A 21,207-nucleotide genomic window follows, 5' to 3' on the forward strand; every position below is an offset into this window, starting at 1 on the left:
CTGTCACTAAAATGATGTAGTGGAGATCTCCAGCGAAATGATGTTTCAGGATAGGGTCGGCGCGGCGCGTGGGCAGCGAAGGCGTGTCGGGGGCGGGCGGTGCGGCGGCGGTGGCGGAGACGGGCGGCGCGGCGGTGGGGGCGGGCGGCGCGGCGGTAGGGGCGGGGGCGGGCGGCTCGGCGGCGGGCGGGCGGCGGCGCGCGCGCCTGCTGCCGGGCCGCGGGGACCCCGACTTTGGCACGCCCGTGTGAGCTCCGCGCGCACCATCGTGACCGCTGCTTTATGATCCTCTGCACCAACTGAACTCCAGCTCTCCGCCTGCCCACTGAAGCCGTGACGGGTTAGGGCTACAGCGGCTGTTCATAAGATAATTTTATTTGACACATTATTGCCGCACAAATAAAAAATAATCATTCCTTGTCATTGTCATCGTTTCGTACGCTGCCTGGGAGGTATGGAGTTGTTCGTAAGCTTATTGATCTCATAAACAGTTACTTAGCTTCTCTGCTAAATTTGTGATAACTAAGTTATTGATTAGTGATATGCATGTAACACAAATCGCGGTTGCCAATTGTCAATTAAAATAAATCTCATCTCACATGTGCGCTAAATTTTATTAAAAATTAGAATTTTGTATAAAAAAAAAAAATTTTAGCGCTACCACTTAGGTTACCCTCCATTGAACTCTTCACAAAGATACTTTTAATGACGTGTCTTAGTGTTTTTCCTTTTTTTCTTTTGAAATGCAGGTCGCATCGTGCTATCGTGAGATAGTTACGTAGATTGCTCTTAGAATGAAAAAAAATAATAACAACATTTTAAATAACATACTAAAATGTGTCACCAGTTTAATGAGTGAAGTATTTGTACATTCCAAGCTAATTTCTGTCGCAATCGTACGTGTAAATTCTTCACTGTCATCTTGGCCTCTTTTACTACGCTTTCATTACCGTGTCGTCATATTTGTTGCAAATACATGAAAACACTCATGTTCAGTGTCCGTGGCGCGTTTAAGTCTCAACTCACACGTTGTAGAAAATAATAGCAAACCGTCAATAATCGTAAACGTTCGCAATCGTTGTGTAGTTTCGCCGTCGCATCCTGCAATCATCTAAGATGACATTTTTCGTATGTCCGATTTATTGCGTTTAAATAGGGTTTCATGTTCGTTTATTATTATACTGTTTTTCGTAACATTACGTTCTTTGGTCGATTTAAGTAAAAATCGTATACTATTATGAAATAAAAATTTTGTACATCTTTAATGCATTAAATTCTAAGGAATATAAGTTTCATCAGAGTCGTTCGTGTAATGTACAACGTCGGATCGACCTTGCAGTTAAACAGTTGTAGTGTAGTTGCAGTTGAAACGCGCGAAACATTATAGAAAAGTAAAACAATAATATATGTTTCAATATTTCATGCTATTTTGAAAAATAGGTTATAATGAGTAATAAATAAAAAAATCGTTTAATTTGACCGTCACCTGCTTTTCGTGAATGCGGCCAGTGATTTACGAATAAAAATAATATTTCTTATTTCATTAATAATATTTTGTTTACTATATCACGTGTAGCATATTATTTTTCATAGCATTTAAACTGCTAACGAGTAAATACTGCGTGCACCCAATTTTGATTCAAAATTAATAAGATGATATACGCGAGTAGTACGTGTACATGGCATAAAGTAGTACGTGTGAGATTAACGTAATTAGCGCGCGGCGCCCACGCGCGGCGGCGGCGCGGCGGAATGCGATGATTAGTGTCATATACTAGCTTTCTGCTAGACTAATGTAATGAAGCTTGTTTATTTTGGGGCAGCATGCCAATCTCAATGATGATTGGAAATTTCCTTCCGGAAACGACAACACCGACACGCATGTAAGAATCGGCGATCAACTTACGCCGCTGATATTCACATGTACGTTTACTTTTATTTACAACCATAAATATTAGCATGTAATTTATACACAAGCTTGTTAGCGCAGTGCGTTGGACATACAGTAGCGGGTCGCGGCTGCCTTTCGGCCTACAAGTCGAATCTTAGACATTGCTTTTTTCTTTGTTAGTGTTGACAGTGTTATTTTTGGTGCTTGACATTTTTCACAGTTGTGTTCCAAAGACATTGACGGAATAGTGAAGCGCTGACGACATGTTTTAAAGAGTGGGAATATACACATGTTGATCGTGTTTATTATATTATTTTAGCACAAAATTGTAGTCATGTTTTATATTATAGTATTTTATCAAACAAAATATTTTTTATTTATAAATTATTGTATTGAAAAAATTGTAACCCCACTCTGTTTTAACATGTGATGTGAATGATTTTTTATTGTCTGATTAATTCTAGATACTTATACTTTTATTATAATTTTGTATGACGTTTATTACGTTTATATTTTTTTATTTATTGTTTTTAAATAAAATTGTTAGATACTTTCTTTTCTTAGTTGTAATATTTATAGTATTATACAAATTGTTTGAAATATCAAATACATTCCTATTTGCAATTAAATTTAAAATATTTTGCGCTCATAATATGCACATAAAGTAGGACTCTGGGCTCAGTTCATAATTCGAGAGCAATGGCAAGGTGAAGTTAGGAGGATTAACTCATTTCTGTGTTATTAACATTCGTTATTTTTGTCAAAACTGAGTAGACACGGTCTTGAGAAGTCTAAGAAGATTATTTATTAAACATAATCACAACACTACAATTTTGTTTGTTATTACAAACAGCTGTTTGGATACCAGCCAATCGTATTTTAGTCATAATACTAGATAGCTATGGTAATTTATAATGTTATGTGCTATCAACACGTATGATTTTTGATAAGGTTTTATTTTTATGAACCTTAGCGACGGAACCAAATAATAATTATAGCCAAATCTTCAGCTATAGTAGACATATTTTTGTTTGTGAACAGATTATGAAATTACTTGTATTTTCTTGTATAACGTTGAGTGTAATAGCGTCAAGTTATTTTTAGAATTTTATTGTATAATAAAATACACTCACTCTAAGTTTAAACCTAAAATTACATGGCCTAAGTAAGAAATTCGTCAATGATTAATGAGGTGATTATCATTACATATGCTGATGCAAGTGTAATAACTGGCTGAAGTCTTATTTTTTTAATTTTCTCTAAATGTTTTAAGAACAAATAAGAAACTGTGTTGAAAATGAATCCGAATATATTTTAAGGTCAATTCACTCTAAAGTAATCCTGATGTAATAAACAATAAAAAGATATAAAATATCGAGACTCTTTGGATTGAGGTACTGAGACTATTATACCTTTATTAAAGCCTTATACTTTCTTTGTCACATTCCCACACCGGTAACATGAGTTTATTATAGAGAGAAGATTGAAATGGGTTGTGGATCAGAATACTACTACTAGCAGTACTAGTGATAATATCTAATGATCATATTACTTTTTGTATCTCTATTTCAATAATAATATGATTATATAAAATGTAACTTTATCTTTCATTTAATACATAACTAAAATATGCTGAAATGTCGTAATTTTGTTGTTTTACCAAAATTATATTGTAATCCCCTTGCCTTGCGTTTGAGACTTGTCGCCATATGCAATCTGTTATGATGTTTATAGGACAATACGGCTATGTATTTTTATTATAATCCAACAGATAAAGTATTTATAAATATTATGACTTTTATTTTCCTTCTTCACGACTTTGTAAAGCGTATAACCGATCTACAAAGTTAAGCAACATCAGATGCAGTCGGGTTTGGACTGGTGCTAGCTAGAGACTTAAAATACAGGGAGAATTTCGTTTTTAGAGGAATGTCTTAGTTATATCATTAAAACCTAGTCACAGAACTTATCCATGTTTAGTTGTTAGGCCGAACCTGCGCCTAGCAAACACTCTTGAGCACAACGCGTGAAAATGAGGGATCACCTTGATCCTTGAATTCCATCGAGTCATACCTGCTCCAAAAAGTATTCTGTTTAATATGGATTATATTATACATGGGTCGACTCTTGCTAAACATAGAAAAGCGATATTCGACGCAAGTGATTAAAATCTCAACCGTCAAAGTAAAGATATCGACTTTCACCGCACGGCAACATGCTATGCACGGCAACATGGTAGATGCCTGAAATCGATCCTGCAAATAGCCAATCTTAAGCAATCGCCCGCAGCGTTAGGGTTTCAATTTTATCTTTTTTACTGATTTTTCAAATAAATCTAGCAAAATCGATTCTTTAATTAACTGCTGATGCACGTGGCGGAGCCATCTTCATACCGGGCTTATACGCAATAAATTCCAAGTTCAACCTCGGCCAGAGACATGTCTGAATTATGACTTTTGTTTTGAGTCTAGGTTCTTGTGTGTCCGTGGCATCCACGATACAGGAAAAATAATCCTATTATATATTATACTTTGGGGCTATGAGTGTGAAAAGCGTAACTAATTTGTCACTTTCAAATAATTATATGGGCGCAAGACCTTTAAAATAATTGTGACCAAATACATAAAATATATTGGTTGTTCAACATTTTTGAAAACGAATTTTATTTTATGATGCGACCAATGAAGCTTGCTACGTCTTGCTAAGCAGCTAGACCTCAGTAGACGCACGGTGAAAATAGACGTCATATAAAAACTTTTCAAATTACAATGTCAGCATAATCATACCATCAACGGACTTTATAGCACTCTGTGACCTAAACCCGCATTTTAGCCACGCATTTCTGTGTCCAAAGTAGCCGATTTTTACACCGTACGAATATTAATACACTACCCTCACAGTTGTAAAAAATAAACATCGCTATGAACGTTTCATACTTTTAAATGCCATTTAAAAATTAAAAGTGAGTTATGAGTATTTTGTTTAAAGCTATAATTATGTTAATATTTTATTTTGGACGTATTTATAAATGTTTTTGCCATTGTGTATATACTAAGAAATAGCATCACTATAAGACTATCTGTTGGGCTTTATGGAGTTTTATTGTTTGTTTTGACTGTGTATTTTCGCTACACACCATAGTAGGAGATATTTAAATTAGGAATCATTATCAAAATTAGCCATAATACTACTCCAGTAGAATCTCGACTAAGCGACCTATTTGTTGGCGTATTTGTGGCATTCGGATTATCGAAAATTTGGAAATTGAGTTTATGAAGAAAAGCTATTTAAACTGATTCAGGAAGGTAATGTTTTTCGACTAAATGTTTTTGGCACACTTTGGCAAACTCAAACGACTTCACTAATATTGACATATGATGTGTCGTTAGATTCGTCTAAATTTTGGATATAACATAGGCTATATTTTTAGCAATCGGGTTTTTGTTTTTTATAGTAACTTTTTTGTTGCGATTTGGCGACTTTCCGGAATTTAAATGCACATGTCACACAAAATGTGGCTGATTTGCAAGGGTTATTACAAAGTTACTTGTTCACGTTTGTCAATCCGAATAAACGCGAATATTTATAACTGAGGTCCGGATAATCGATTTTCTACTGTATCACTAGTATTAGTCATGTATTAGTACATTATGTGATTGCTTATCATATGTTTCTTTAATACGTTTAGGTGGAGTTCCCATTATAAGTCATTGGTCTAGACGCCTGTATGTAGCCTAAATGGCTTGATAGATTTCGACGTATGTGTGGTGTTAGATTTGTCTTTATCACAAGAGCAGAATAATTACTAAATTTTCTAAATTTCAATGGTTTTGGTTGTGTCACATTTTTATTGTTTTTTTAGTTCATAATTTTTAGTTTCAATCATTTATAAGTTTCAAAATAATTATCATATTTTTTCATATTTCTGCACAAGTATAAGCGGGTTTATGTCACACGAGCTACAAAATAGTATACGATACTTGTGACAAAAGTAGCCTATTATCTGCACGGCGTTTAGCACCCTCGCTGCGCTCGGGCGCTAACTTCACGCCGTGCAAAAATAGGCTACTTTGGCCACGCGTATCGTAATGTACTATTTATTATACTAACTTAATTTTAATGTACTTGTTTTATTATTAACAATAAAATCATACATAATTTTTATAATTTAATATATAACATGCATGGATTATTTTGCAGAAACTAAACGTAGGTAATGTTGCCATCTTACATCATTACTTAATTAAATAAATAAATTGCTAAAAAGAAACAAGCAGTATTTTCTCATACTCTCATATATTGTTTAATTTATAAACCTTTAAATAAAATTGTGTTTCATTTAACTCAATTTTAAAAAAAGCTTTCTATTATTAAAACACAAGTAAAAGTTATTTGATTATAAATTTAAATAATAAAAACACGCAAGCTATGTAACCTACTGACACTGACTATTAGAGATAGAAAAGTTAGGTAGTAAATGGTAGGAATTGAATATTTTATATAGTAACACATTTCAAATGTCCAATGTATTTGACGTTTTCATCTCTAATTATTATTATTACAACAGATTGTCTAATGGCCAAGCCTATTTTTCTGAGTTAGTATTTTATTCGCTGTAATTTATAACATTTTTCTTATTTAAATAGTTACTTCCGAACCATGGTTGTCAAAGTATATATCAGTGGTATTTCTGGAAACAAGGAGGTAAGTTTAATATTAGAAATTTGCTGGGTTGGCCGGGCACTTTTCTCATCTTTTTATTCGGTTGATTCATATAGTGTTTGTTTTTGTTACGTGATATGAAATTATTTTAGGTAAAAAAAAGACAACAACGGGTACTGATGATACTCGACTCGAAAAACATAAAATATGATGTCATTGACATAACGGAACCTGGAAGAGAATCTGATAAGGATTTCATGCAAAATAATGCCAAGTCGAACGGAGGCACGGTGAGCGACCCCAACCCGCGCTCGCCGCTGCCGCCGCAGGTGTTCAACGACGAAGAATACTGCGGGGTGAGTCCCACTCAAATCTAACCCTGACTCACTTGTAAATTCCAGAGTTTTGTTTGCAAATTTTTTAATCATTTTTCAAATGTTGTGGGTGGCATGACGTGTACTTGAAATATAAAAGCCTGTACTTGAAATCGTATAGCTCCTATTTAAGAAATCTAATATGTTTGTTAATTGTCATTTCTCTGAAACTTCAAACCAGTTTATAAGAAATCAAGGTAAGAAAAAGCTTCAACATATCCCTTTCCTTTCTTGCAGGATTATGATCAGTTCGATTTGGCAAATGAAGTAGACACCTTAGAACAATTCCTGAAAGTGGAAGTGCCTCCTGAGCAATCTGTAGAGGTAATTATTAAAATTATGCTATAGTATGTTAATATCATTGTTTTGATATAAGGATATTGGATTTTAGTTTGAATGTTTTCCTGTAATTATTAATTAGTAAATTTATATATAAACTTGCATTCAATAATTACAGGAAAATGCCTTAAATGGGGAAATTGCAAACAAACAGTCTAAGGAAAATTCACAAGAAAAGGAATCTACAGAAGTCCCAGCGGAGAAAGAGAAATCACCGGCAAGAGAGGAAGAATCTACAACAGAGAAGGTCTCAAATGAAGACACAACCTCTCAAGACAATACAACCCCTGTTGAAGACGTGAAGCCAGAAAATGAGTCAGAAGAAAAAGATGCAGTAGAAAGGCAAAAATCTGTTGACAAAGAAGAGGCGACTACAGAGAAGGAACCATCTCCTGTTAAGGAATGTGATGTAGAAGCTAAAAAGTCTTCTAAAGACAGTAGCCCTGTGAAAGAAGATGCTGTTAATGAGAATGGAACAACAAGTTCCCGTGAAGTATCGCAAGAAAAGGAGGCCAATAATGTCACTGAGAAGAAAACAGATGACCCATCAGAAGCTCTTATTCAAAGCGAACAAGTAGCAGCTTCTGATTAAAGGACTGCCATTCATTTTATGCTTATCAGCTCAAATCAATACCTTTTAGCACTAAGCAAGCACTTTTCATTAAGATTGTACTGTTATTTATAATGCATCTCTCACTTCTTTTGCATATTAAGTCATTGTATATAACGCAAAGAAGTATATGTTGATGAATTAATTTTATGTGGTAATTTATTGCTACATGAATCAATGAAGTGGCCTATTATTATCATAAATCATTAGTATATTAATAAATTTTTATGAAGTTTTCAAAATAAGAGTTCTATTTAACAATTTATCATTATTAGGCTTGTATTATTATAAAAAGTATTAATGATTTTTGTTTTTTTACATTTGAGTATTTTTTCTAAAACAAGTTTTTATTTACACATTTATTTAAATCATAAGACCCCTACTAAGACTAAGAATGCTCATTGGCAAAAGAATCTTCATTTATTCTCTACAAGCATGACATATTTTTAAGGTTGATGAGGCAATTTAAGGTCATGGATCTTAACAGGTGCTGTACCATGGAATCGTTTAACACCAATTGAGCATTCTTAAAATTTAGCTTACTTAAGTTTTAATTTTACAATGATTTTTCTTTTGATTTATGTCATCTATTAATGTTATTAAAGACAGTTTTTTAACAATTTTTTCATACGAATTATATAAAATGCTATTTAATTTCTTTTGTTTTTTTTATAACTTTTATTTATTCTTTATGTACAAAATATACTGAAGATAGTAAATAATTTTAAATGGTCACTTTTTACTTAGAAATACTTTTGCTCAATTACCACATCTGGTAAGAAAATAAACTCATTGCCGAAGTTAATATGGCATTACATCTGTCACTGGGTGGTTCTTGGAGCACTATCACAATTATAAGAGATAGTCCTGTTGTTCACTGATTTATGTACAAGTAGAGCTATGCGTGCTAATATTTTAGTGGGGTTTTAGATAAATAAAAATACGATATACATTGTAATAACTGTAGAGTAGAGTTACTGTAATCTGTACGACGCTAGCACGTGACGAAACATGTGTATTTATGCGTTACGAAATGTTCGTCAGGGGGCGCTTGTTCTGAATCATCGTTTGATCATACCATAAGTAATAGCTGTAACAATTAATAAAACATATTGCTTGGCGCGTAGACAAATGTCCGTTCAGTTGCAACGTAAAGCGTTCATTGACCGGCCGCGCTGCCAAGAGCGGTGGCACCGCGCTGCACTCCGCACGTAGCGCTCGCATGAACGACTCAACACGCTCAAACGAACGGAATGTAACTAGCCCCGACCTACCATATGACTTACACATTTTCAAATGTTTCACTGCAGGATTTTACTACATATTTAAATAGTTTACATATTTATAAATATTCTAATTTACGAATTGGGGCGGTTCGCAATCGACGACCTTAGTTCGCCACTGCTTAGACGTTTTAATATATTTTACTTCTATGAAATTAGGTATTACTTATTAATTAGGCAGGGACTTATACTTGCTATGCTTAGAGAACATTTATTAATTTATTTAAAACGTATTGGGATGTTTATGACAAAGACATTTTAAAGCGAAACTTTTTATTTATTCAAGATTATGTTGAGCAAATAAATTTTCTTAATAATTTATTACTTTAGCTTAACATAAATATGGAATAACATGATATAAAATCTATAATGGAAATGTAAACATTCAGGTATCTAATTCATTCATTGTATTATCACTACAATGAAAAAAATTCTCTAAATAGCCTCTATAATACACGACATGATAGCTCATATACTCTTTTTCATGATTGGAGAGGGAGGATTGCTAAAATCTCTAAGAAGAGATTCGCCAGCGAGTTCTGCTATATTTCTATGTCTAAGCTCTGCATCGGGTAATTCGTCCAGAAGACACGCTTGAGTATTTTTATCGAGGGTCACTAATCTCTGTCTCGAGTTCTTGTATTCCTCGACCAGGCTGAGGTTCCTCTTGATGCCGTCGACGAGCCTCACCACCGAGTACTCCCCCATCGCCGCGCCCTCCTGCAGCTTGGTGCCGGCGATCTTCGCCACGGAAGACTTTTTTACATCTGTTACGAATTGTATCAGCCACTGCTTCAGATTGTTAAGTATCGTCATGGGGCCCTCATATTCATTTGGCACTATGCCGTCCACTTCGGATTCGAAGAACGACAGTAACGGAAACCATATTCTAGTTCTGAAATTTAATTTAAAATTATTCCTAAACAGAGATAAAAAACTGTAACTTAATACTACAAAATTACAAGTTACAAGGATGAAAAGCACAAACGTACACTAAAATAAAATTTGTATTTATATCGCGTCAAGTAACGATTACAAAAAAAATCTCAATGCAGAGCACGCCGCTATTATGAAAGCAATGGGTCGATAGAAGATCACAGAATTAAATGCATAACATCGCTACCAGATGTCACATAATAGTAACTAAGTGTTTACTTGTTTAGTCACTTCTGCAATTACCAACAAATTGATGAAAAGTTAATGAACCTTATAAATTAATAAATAAATAATTATTACCTGGAAGAATCGTTTTGCATGAGCGCTTGATTGTTGGAGAGCGTGTGGTAGTAGAGGAAGAGCCTGGAAGTGATGTAGAAGGCTATGAACACGTCGATGGAGTAGTGCTCGTGAGCTGCCAGGATGAAGAAGATGCCGAACATGTTCATCACCCACGTCAGGATGTGCAGCAGATAAAGGCTGCGAGACGTGTCTGTAATAAATCACATATAACCATTTATTCAAAGCTATATTATTTTAGTATGCTTTATTTTTTCATGAAATTTGCTTTATGAAAGTCTGTGTCTCTGGCGATTTCCATTATCGAATGAACTAAAGATACTAAATCAATCAATTGTATCATTTAATTATCACACTTCATTCTAAGTGTTGGCGAAAAAGATCTTACTTCTTTTGTGGAAGAGAATGGTCTAAATAAACTTAGATGAAATATTGATTAGATTCGTCATAAGGCAGTCAATGTTTTAAATTTTATTATTGTTTAGAAATGGATATTAGAACGCTAAGAATATACCTAATTATTATGAGGCTATTTTAAATTGTTAACGAGGCTTTTGTTCTATTGTTATTGTAAGTAATTGTAACAAAAATAGTTATTGAACCATTCTAGTGTTTTATTTTTATTTACGTCGAAATCACGTTTAGTTGGCGTGTCTGTACGGCGTACGTACCTATATATTTAATATGACTGAATACACAATAGCATGCACAACAAAATGTGTGTTATGTTTTACGTCGATACGGTTGAGAAGTATGTGACAATTTTAGTGACGTATAACAAGGCAATGCAACAACTCGACGACAAACATTTGGAATGATTAATACACCCAGTCTTGATAAAGTGCCGGTATGAGACAAAATCAATTACGCGTAAAAGATAATTAGGTACACAATAGTACACATAGGTACCTACAGATATTTTACTTTTATATGCCTCTTCTAATACATATGTGTTAAATTTTACTCTTTATTTTTAATATGTGTACAATTGTACAAATATATATAGATTCTTAAAGAAATAAAATCAAGTGTTATAAACTATATTATATTTCCGGGATACACTATCAACTTGAGTGAGTTTCAGTAGATAGACAGAGAGTCACACAACATTAAGAACGGGATTTTTAGTTTTGGTATCTTTCAAGAGTTGCAAGTAAAGAAATTGTTATGGACTTAGAACGCAGTTAATTTAAAATCATAATTAGTAACATTATTTCCATTTATATGTGTATTCCATTTGTATATGTAGGTATATGCGTTTATTTTATGCCGGAAGTTGCTACATAATATTGTCAACATAGGACGCAGTAGACTTTATTTTGTTTTTTTGTACAACACGCAACTTCTATGACCTTTCATGCGTTACCCATACGCTACGTGGACTGGCAAGAGATAATACTATATTTTCTAGGACCTACTTTCTGACGTAAACAACGATTGATCTTAAGTTACGATGTCATTGGGTTACTATGTTGTCGAGTTACGACTATTCTGACGCAAACAGTATAACAACAGCCAATAGTGTATTTATATCGAACGGCATAGTTTGCAACGGAGATATCGTATCAGACAGCAAGTAAACAGCTTATTATGCGACTTTATCGCACTAACTTCCTTGCTCTGGTTTATAAAATCTCCACATACTGACTGCTCGTGACGCTAATTCATTGTTTTTAAACCTTTTTTATTTAGATATTAAAAACTTACATCTATATTTATCCAAACAATATTTACTCTTGAGATGTTTGACATTAAACATTCCAATATGATATTAAGAATCCAATATGATATAAAATGCTAATATCCATCGCATAATTATTATTGCGAAATGGTACGATATCCTTTAAATAATTAAAGCATTAATATGTTCTGAATCTGTCACTTTATCTTAATTAATTTATAAGCGGTGTCATAGTGATATCCTAATCCATTTAAAACAAAATTATACGTGCAAAATAGATAGTTATAAGGAAACCTGCAAAAACGAATATATTAAATATAGTTTTGACTTATCTTTTCAGAATAAGTATTCCTTTGTCGGTTTTTAATTTCAGGTTTAATAATATAATTGTATAGTCCTTTCTTAAACTATAACCATTTCGAATAAGGCCGGTTTTTATCTACAGACATTGACCGCGTCATACAATATATAAAATATAGTTTTGTTTTATCTTTTCAGAATAAGTATTCCTTTGTCGGTTTTTGATTTCAGGTATAATATTGTACGCATTGTATAGTCCTTTCTTAAACTATAACCATTTCGAATAAGGCTGGTTTTTATCTACAGACATTGACCGCGTCATACAAGCACCGTGGATGACATAATCATACTTTTAAAAATATTTATTGTACCTTAAGTACACGCGCAATTTCCAATAACGTAACGTCACGCGTGGGGTCCAGAAATACCCCATGAGTGTTTTGTATATATTTCCAATATGTTTTGATAATTATCGAAATACAAATGTAGGATACATTAAGGGATGTTTTATTATTTGTATAATGTGTTTATTATCTATTATAAAGTTAGTTTATCGATGGTAGTGGACGTTTCACAAAATAAAATCTCGTTTGTTGGAGTATTTCACATACCTACGTACAATTAACTAAATTTAACAAAAAAACCAACTTTCCACTAAATTATTATTATTTTCTAATGTAATAGGACCCAAACCAGTAGACTTTGTGCAAAAATAAATAATTATAATAATAATAAGAAAAACAACAAGTGTGCAATATTGCTATATCACAGTGAGGTTCTATGTTATTCTATCGGTTGAAATGTTACGCTGTAAGTAATTGCCATTGAAATAGGTTTGGAAATTGATTTATTTTTGCAAGGTTCAACAAATAAAATTAATTTTTGAACATTGGATCTGGCAAGTATAGTATCTTCCCTTGATTATTGGAACATTATAACCAGCTCCATTTGCACTACACAAAGACCGTTATTTGGAAAAGTAGGATAACACACTATCTTTTGACTAAATAAGGTCCTAAGTTTTTCTTGCAGCCTCATTTCTTACTGCAGCAGCATTGCAGGACTATTCAAACCAATCTCCTCTTTGATCTTATCGAATGTGAGATGAATGAGTAGATTTACTTTAATTGAACATGCTGTTTTCGTAAAAACTGTTTCTTAGTGTTTCCTCTTGAAATTGAGAATAATTTTCAAACACAGAAACATGGTCACTACGTATGTTATTCTGGTTTTTATGTCACCTACATCTTCCATAATAATATTAGCTTGCGAAACCATATTTTATTTTTCTCTACCACTACAGTACTTTAGAATTTGTAATATAATGTGTACTTAATTTAAACGACTCATTTTTAACGATTATAATTATATTATTCTAGAAAATAACGAAAAAATAACGTGTAGGGACGTGTTATAAGGTTAAATTATTACCTACCTCAATAATTATATTTAAGTATCTATTTATTAACAGTTCTAAAACGGCCATGCTAATATCGTACATAAGAATAATATTTATGGTAAGTTATGAACTGAGGGACACATCGACAGGCAAATACATGATAATTCCTAGAAAAAAATGCTTTGTGGAATGACATAGACTTTTGCCTGTAATATTGTTTTTTCCCGTGTTGCATCATCCCGATCTAATGAAAAATGACTAAGACAATTATTGTGACGTATTCAATGAATCAAACATTTAAGTCGTGTGGGGGGAAATTTTAATGTCTGACCGAAGTTCCTGCTTCACTACTCTCAAGACTTTTTCATTTTTTTTAGAAATTGTTAATATACAGTCAACATAAATATGCAATTTAATATTAATAAAAATAATTATAAAATCATTATTTTTAGCCAATCTAGAATAAATTCTTAAGTTTTGACACTTTTGGCTCCTTTGTCAAAGATTATGGCGATAGCGATTTAATCTGCTGCGGCTTCGGTCCGAAATCAACCTTCGGACGGACACTACTAAATGCCAATTTATGCTGTAGTAAACAGGTATGTTAGGCAGTCCTAAAATAGTTAATACAAATTTTAACACGCAACGTGACTGTTAAAACTCCACCCGAGACTATTTGAACAAATCATAAATCAAATACTTAACATGTTACTGTAATTAGAATTATACTCTGAATATAAATTAATTTCTTTGAAATTACTATATTTACTGCTTACGCGTTTTATTTCTAAACTCTCTCTTAAATGAAAGTAATAAGTGTAATAACATAGGTTAATATACGGTATATAGTTTAACGTATAAGGAGGCGACGTCACTGAAAAATTACGAGAAGCCGTTTTGAAACGAGATACGATGACAATGCGTTAAGGTGGACCACAAAAAAATGAATTTATGTATCATACTATTATCGTCTGTCTCAAACTAATCTGGCTGCGAGTGACATTTTTCAAACGCTAAATGACATTGATGAACATTCAATTTACTTTTCCGATTTTTAGGTGGTCTGCAAATTTGCCTTGGTCTTGGAAACACTTCAAACATAGAAAGTAAAATTGACGTGAAAACCAGTTTTATTTGAACGATAATTTTACGCATCATATAACGTATTCATCATTATGGCATCCGATGACTAATGAAGTCAGCAACGACGCACAAGCATTGGGTTCATAAATTGATTGAAGCAGATCTATCAATCTATTTATTTCTTAGCAGATCAAACACTATTTAAATTTGGTAGAACTTCTATCTATAGCAACATTCTGTTATAACCGCTTATCAATTTGCGTGTTAAAGTAGCCAATATTTCTAATATAGTCGTCAAGGATAGCAAAATATCGGCGACGTACTTACCTTGCGTAGACTTATGTATTATTTAGGGTTGGGCTTAATCTTAGATAATGTCTGTAACGATTTATATTATCTTTTCAAATATTTGAAAGCATATACCTACTTGTGAAATATAGAGCTTATCTATAAAGTTGCATTAGAGTCATGACGGATTTGATCTGATGGGGTCTTTATTATACAGGACTGTTTTAACAAAAAATATGATTGTTTACTATCTGCTGAACCACTTTTATTTTTCAAAGGCGAATTAAGTCTACACTGTATAGTTTCAGTAATAATGTAAAAATAATGACTTAGTCTTAACCTTCAACTCGTTAATCTTGACGTTGAAAAGGTGTTTTACGAGTAAAACCATAAGAGATCTAATAATTACGAACATAATTTACTTATGGGTCTTAAACTAAGACTTTTTCATTGGATTTGGGATTTCAACTGCGCTAAAACTGCGTACTCTTCGGGATTATTAAATGGTTTTATATCAGATATTTTCGGATGCTGCAGATTAGATAATTTTAAACCCTTTTTTCTATTATTTTCGTTAAGATCTACTTTGACACCATTCCGCAATAGTAATAACTCTTCCTCCTCCTTTATATCCGTGTTTTAATTAGCCTATCTTCAACTGTGTTACTAATGTTTATACGAAAACCAGTGACATATATATTATGCATGCGGAATTCTGTACGCATTAACAGCGCACACCTCCACAACTGAGTGAGTAATCCGGTTTTGCCCGATCAATAAAAATTGCCGAGTACCGTGTGTAGTCACACGAAACACGGACGGTGTCCATTTCTAATTTTGTTTAAGGATAAAGATAGTATTTTGTACACATAGAATATGACGTTCCATGAAGACAACACACAGACCCAATATCGTAGGAGCTGGGTGGGCAACACAATGAGAAGCGTAAACACAACAGTGCTCTATAAACCTGTAATAGTTGTAGGGCAGATTCGCTGTTGGGCAGATTAATAAATAAAAGCCGATTACATTAAAATCGTGAAAAAAAACACGAATTATTGTTAAATATGTGTACTTACATTCAGTAATGAAGAAGTTGAGGAGTGTCAGTGCGACCGTGTGCCCGGAGAACATGTAGTCTCCGCAGGTCCTCACGCCGCGCACCGACATGCCAGCGCCGCTCCATATGTCGTAGGCTTGCCGCAGCCGCCGCCCCCACACAGTGAGGTCGTCCGCGGGCGGGTAGAACCGAGGCTCGCACTTCAGGTGCGACCCGGGCACCGACAGCGACGTTATCAACATCGTGAAGCAACGCAGCAGGAACACCGTTCCGGCCAACGCGAAGAATCTTCGCAATATTATAAACCTGGACGAAAAAATTATTATAAATTGGGTCGACTCATTCTGTTCACTCTGTACATGAGTTCGGACCGGACTAGAGTCGTCGGAGGCCCGGAGCGGAAAGTTGAATGGAGGCCCTCAAAAGTGTAAAAAGTTTATTTGATTTTTTTTTTCGCTGCGTGATACACATTTTATAGATAGTAGAAGATCCGAAGCTAAGTCGAACTGGACCGAGCTGATAATAGAATGAAACTCATTTTATAACGAAATTAGTACATTGGGTAATACATTAAAAATGGGTTTGCTAAAAAAATCCTGGACAGGATAATTTTAATTATTTTTTGAAAAATTAATTTTCATTTTGCAGACAACCCTATATCAACATGTTCACAATAAAACAGCGCTTCTACTGATATAAAATTTTATCTATTATCATCATGAGTGAAAGTAGTTGCCAGCGAAATACCTGTTTATACCTGACAACCCAGTAGTTCGTCCACGTAAATAATAGGCAACCCAAAGCCTGCACATTCTGTATGTTTTTAACATTCACTCAGAATAGAATTTTCTTATTAGCTTGATGTTGCAAAATTTAATTTTCAATTAAATTTTCATTTTTCAAAAAATAATTAAAATTATCCTGTCCAGGATTTTTTAGCAAACCCATTTTTAATGTATTACCCAATGTACTAATTTCATTATAAAATGAGTTTCATTCTATTATCAGCTCGGTCCAGTTCGACTTAGCTTCGGATCTTAGACCAAGATTGTTTGGTTCTGACGACAATCAAATAAAGTAGATTAAATAAAATTGATTTACATAGAACTCATTTTAATGTCAACTTCAGGTGATTCGCTATAGGTATGTTTACATAATTTTACTTATAATCAATTATGTATAGTAAAGCTAGAGTTACGTATCACCTTTAAGTGTTGTAAGCCAAGTAAAACCATGTACCTAAGTATGTATATTTCTCGACACTTGCTTTACAAATCGACCTTCGTTTTCTTAGTAATATTTAGAAATTGATATAAGTATCTAATAGCCGTACATTCCGTAGGCAGTGCGATGAATCCGGTAACTCTTAATTACTTGAAAGTTATTATTAAGTAGGAATATTTATACTGTTGTAATAATACCAAAAGATTTTTATTCTTGTCCATAGTTCTTGTCCAAATAGACAACAGCTACATTCTAGTTCCTGACACGTAGTTTGCATTACGCTCAATAAATCCAAATACATATTCAGTAGGGTACTATAATAATTAATTTAATGTCATCAAAGACACGAATGGCAAGCAACGTCGTACAATTTTCAGCAACATTGTAACTACGTTCTTTTCAACACGTGTCGCGGTATATTTATCCCCTAGTGTGTATAGTATAGTATATACAATATAATGACTAACGTTCTATCCTGTACCCCTTGTTTCAAGAATACAATTATAGGAAATAAATAAATAAATGGACAGGTAAATAGGTACCTAGTGGACTTAAACATCTGCATAACGATTCGTGTGTTAACCCAGCTTAACAATTCTGCTTCAATCATTTTTAATATCCGCGTGAAAATGTCATGCAACTCGTTATCGCATTGCACTCGGATCAAATATAATTGAATGATTAGACAGGATATCCACTTGCTTGGCTTCCTTGAATTTTCCAATTGTAAAGCATTGGATGGTTATATTTACTTTATTACCTTCTTAGAGATATTACAGTTTAATTTCTTGTTTACACCATAATAGAAGTATATAATATTAATAACGATTATTATGTTTTGTGTTACCCTGGGTAATAATGGAGTCCTAGAGCAAAAATCTATTTTACATTTTTATTTATTTAAATCATAACATACATAATCGTATCATTTTGTTCCAAATGTTCTGTATTTTTTTTTATTTTGTAATAATTCTGCATCTCGTGTACATATGACATGTGCACCCTTTTTTATTAAAATTGCAAACAAGTATAACTTCTTACATCCAGACATTTAACTACTCACATGTTTTTTTAATTAAAACATAAAGAAAAAAATCAAGGATTAAATTACTTCATATCAAGTTATATTCGTGTCGGATATAATCATCAAGATTTGCGTTACATACTGATAACAAAATATTCTTTATTTTGCAAAGGGTTGTTGACATGATGACCGTGATGATGCAGATAACGTGTTCATGGGCCAAGGAAACAGTAAAGCAGGAAAATAACCTTTGTACTGATAACGATTTATGATTAATAAAGCGTGTTTTTGCGCGCGTATATAATTATTTCATTGTTACATATTTTTATAATATACCTACATCTGTTCTCTGTGTACACCCAAATATATGATTTTTTCAAAGTAAAAACAAACTGTAAACAGAAATAACAAGCTACTTATAGCTTGTGCCACAAAATAACTTTATGCAGTTATTTAAATAACTTTATGCGGTTATTTTATAACCAATCTGTTTTACTTCCTACTTAATTAGTATGTACTAAGTAAACTAAGTTTTATCAGCAGATAATAAACAAATTATATTGTTGTAACGTTGAACCATCTAGTTTACTATTTACAATTTATTATTATTGATAGAGGGTATAATCCCGTTTATGTAAAGTCCAAATTGTACAATTAATGAATATTTTTTCTAGAGAACTTGGCAACATGCTGCTCAATTGTAGATAACTGTATAGAGTGGCAAACAAAGCATAATAAAGAAATAGTATTTACTCATGATTGACTCATTGACTTGTTTGAATGCTGACAACAAAGACAGTATTTGTGTTTATTAGTCTTTATGTTTATTATTTGTGTACAGATTTTGTGTAACACAAAATAAATAAAGATATTCTTATTCTTTATCCAGAAGTACCAAACACCAAGATAAATTGTCAATACAGCATTCATAGAGTATCTATTACCAACATAAATTAGGAAAAAAATTTTTTTAAACATTCAATCACATGAATAAACTTTTTCAAAATAATATATTCCTAATGTCTGACTTGCCACACTCTTTGTAATAGAATTTAAATTAATAAGACAGTGGCCAATAAAACTACAGCTCTATAAACAACCTTTTAATAAGGAAGAGTCAAATGTCACATATTGCTTTTATCATTGCTATAAGTACATATGAGAAATTATCCTTACTTAACTAAAAAAATATTAATCACTTTTTATTTAAATGACATTAATACATCAAGGCCTAATTAAGATACCAGCCAATTAAGGTAAAATAATGAAATTATAATATGCATTGTTTCCATGAAAAACTTTCCATATTTTTATTTATATAATTAACAATTTAAATTTTTAATAAGTCCCCTTTTTCATGCTAGTTAAGAGTTTTGCAATTCTTTTTACTATTTCTATAATAAAGTATACAACAATTAATAAAAATAACTGACCTGTGTTTGTGGAAGAACAGCACAACAACCCATATGGCCATGAGCAGGGAGCCTGTGATCTCACACATGTCGAAAGCCCATGGTATGTGCGGCACATTGTCTAGGAAGAGATCAGGAAGTGGGGGATATTTCTTCATATCTGGTACCTTGTCATGGACTATCACCATTACCACAGCTGTCACCCACGTCACCAGAAAGACATACCCTGGTGGAGTAGGAAATTTCACATCATCATATCACAATGGTATAGTCCGCACCAAACTGCTAGTCCACTCTAATTTGTTGCGAGCAGGTGTAGTCATACAATTTATATGGCGACGCGATTCATTTTACTATTCAAAGCGGACTAGCAGTTTTATGGGGACTATATCCAATCTAAACCCAATTTTAATACAATAATACTCCTATGCTTATAAGAGTAGCTTGTGCTATCAACTGATTGTGTCAGACTCAAATGACAAAGCACACATTACTGTTTTAAGCCAGGGTAGCTATATATATATATTTTACGTGATCATTTTTATCAAAATTAATTTCATTCTCTCATTACATTTACTCACCAAGGGCTATGGCAGTTTTCCATATTTCTGGTTTCAGTCTTGAAGCCTTCACATCAGCGTAATTGGTCACGCATTCAGACGTCCTCCCATACGTTAGTTCATTCTGCAATTGGCTATGAAGATTGTAACTTAAATGGGACAAATTTGTTCCAACGAAATTAATATTCGTAGCTGGATTGCTGGACATGTGATCGTCGCAGAGACCAAGTTCACACATAGCCGTCCGATTATTCCTTTGTAACTTTTTCACTAGAAGTATAAATCTCTTCCTCTCTCCCAATTTTAACTGATCGAAGGGATACTCGTAGAAATCTCGGTCGACGAAAGATAGGAGACATTGTCCGTCAATGTCCTGAGATTTGCAGATATCTACAATGAAGCTGGATATTTTATCTTTATGTAATAAGTCTATTACTTCTTTGTTAGTCCATTTGATGATATTCGCCTCCATCGTCACGAGTTCTATTCACTAGCGCCAGCCAAATAATAATGTAATCAATAAGACATCTCTTCTATAACTGAGCAATTTTATACAATTGTAAATAAACAGACCGTGATGTGCTGATTGAATGATAAAAAGATAGCATTTCTATTCGATACATGGTGATTGGAGACTGCGAATGTGTCACAAGTCACAATATGTCAGTGTCAATCGATCTAAATAGTGTTCCACTTGACAATATAAACGAACAAATTTATGGCTTTCATGTTGTGGATGTTGTTTGCAAAGAGTTGTTTGCGTTATACTTTCTTTAATTGA

At 33.3% G+C, this 21,207-nt stretch overlaps 3 protein-coding genes across 3 annotated transcripts in view; 2 read left to right on the plus strand and 1 right to left on the minus strand.

The window, feature by feature from the left end:
* LOC140750905 (uncharacterized) overlaps positions 1-3,489 on the plus strand; it is a 62,097-nt gene extending 58,608 nt beyond the window's left edge. Inside the window, exon 14 of the mRNA XM_073084636.1 lies at positions 50-3,489. Coding sequence (XP_072940737.1) covers positions 50-251 — 202 coding nt within the window. The 3' untranslated portion in view covers positions 252-3,489. The remainder of the gene's footprint in view (positions 1-49) is intronic.
* A 2,939-nt stretch (positions 3,490-6,428) lies between these two features.
* Sh3beta (SH3 domain binding glutamate rich protein Sh3beta) lies at positions 6,429-8,530 on the plus strand. Its single transcript, XM_073084655.1, has 4 exons — positions 6,429-6,595; positions 6,706-6,909; positions 7,165-7,251; positions 7,385-8,530. The coding sequence occupies exons 1-4, from the start codon at positions 6,551-6,553 to the stop codon at positions 7,856-7,858; spliced, it is 810 nt and encodes a 269-aa protein (XP_072940756.1). The 5' UTR covers positions 6,429-6,550; the 3' UTR covers positions 7,859-8,530.
* An 885-nt stretch (positions 8,531-9,415) lies between these two features.
* Positions 9,416-21,088, minus strand: LOC140750911 (sphingomyelin synthase-related protein 1). Its single transcript, XM_073084653.1, has 5 exons — positions 20,448-21,088; positions 19,888-20,092; positions 16,226-16,512; positions 10,396-10,588; positions 9,416-10,054 (listed from the first exon to the last, which is right to left on the minus strand). Exons 1-5 carry the CDS (start codon positions 20,896-20,898, stop codon positions 9,628-9,630), a joined length of 1,563 nt encoding a protein of 520 aa, XP_072940754.1. The 5' UTR covers positions 20,899-21,088; the 3' UTR covers positions 9,416-9,627.
* Positions 21,089-21,207: the final 119 nt, after the last annotated feature.

Source organism: Epargyreus clarus, unplaced genomic scaffold, assembly GCF_041222505.1.
Source record: "Epargyreus clarus isolate Ecla_fem2 unplaced genomic scaffold, WU_Ecla_fem_2.2 ptg000021l, whole genome shotgun sequence".
Classification (NCBI taxonomy): Eukaryota; Metazoa; Arthropoda; class Insecta; order Lepidoptera; family Hesperiidae; genus Epargyreus; species Epargyreus clarus.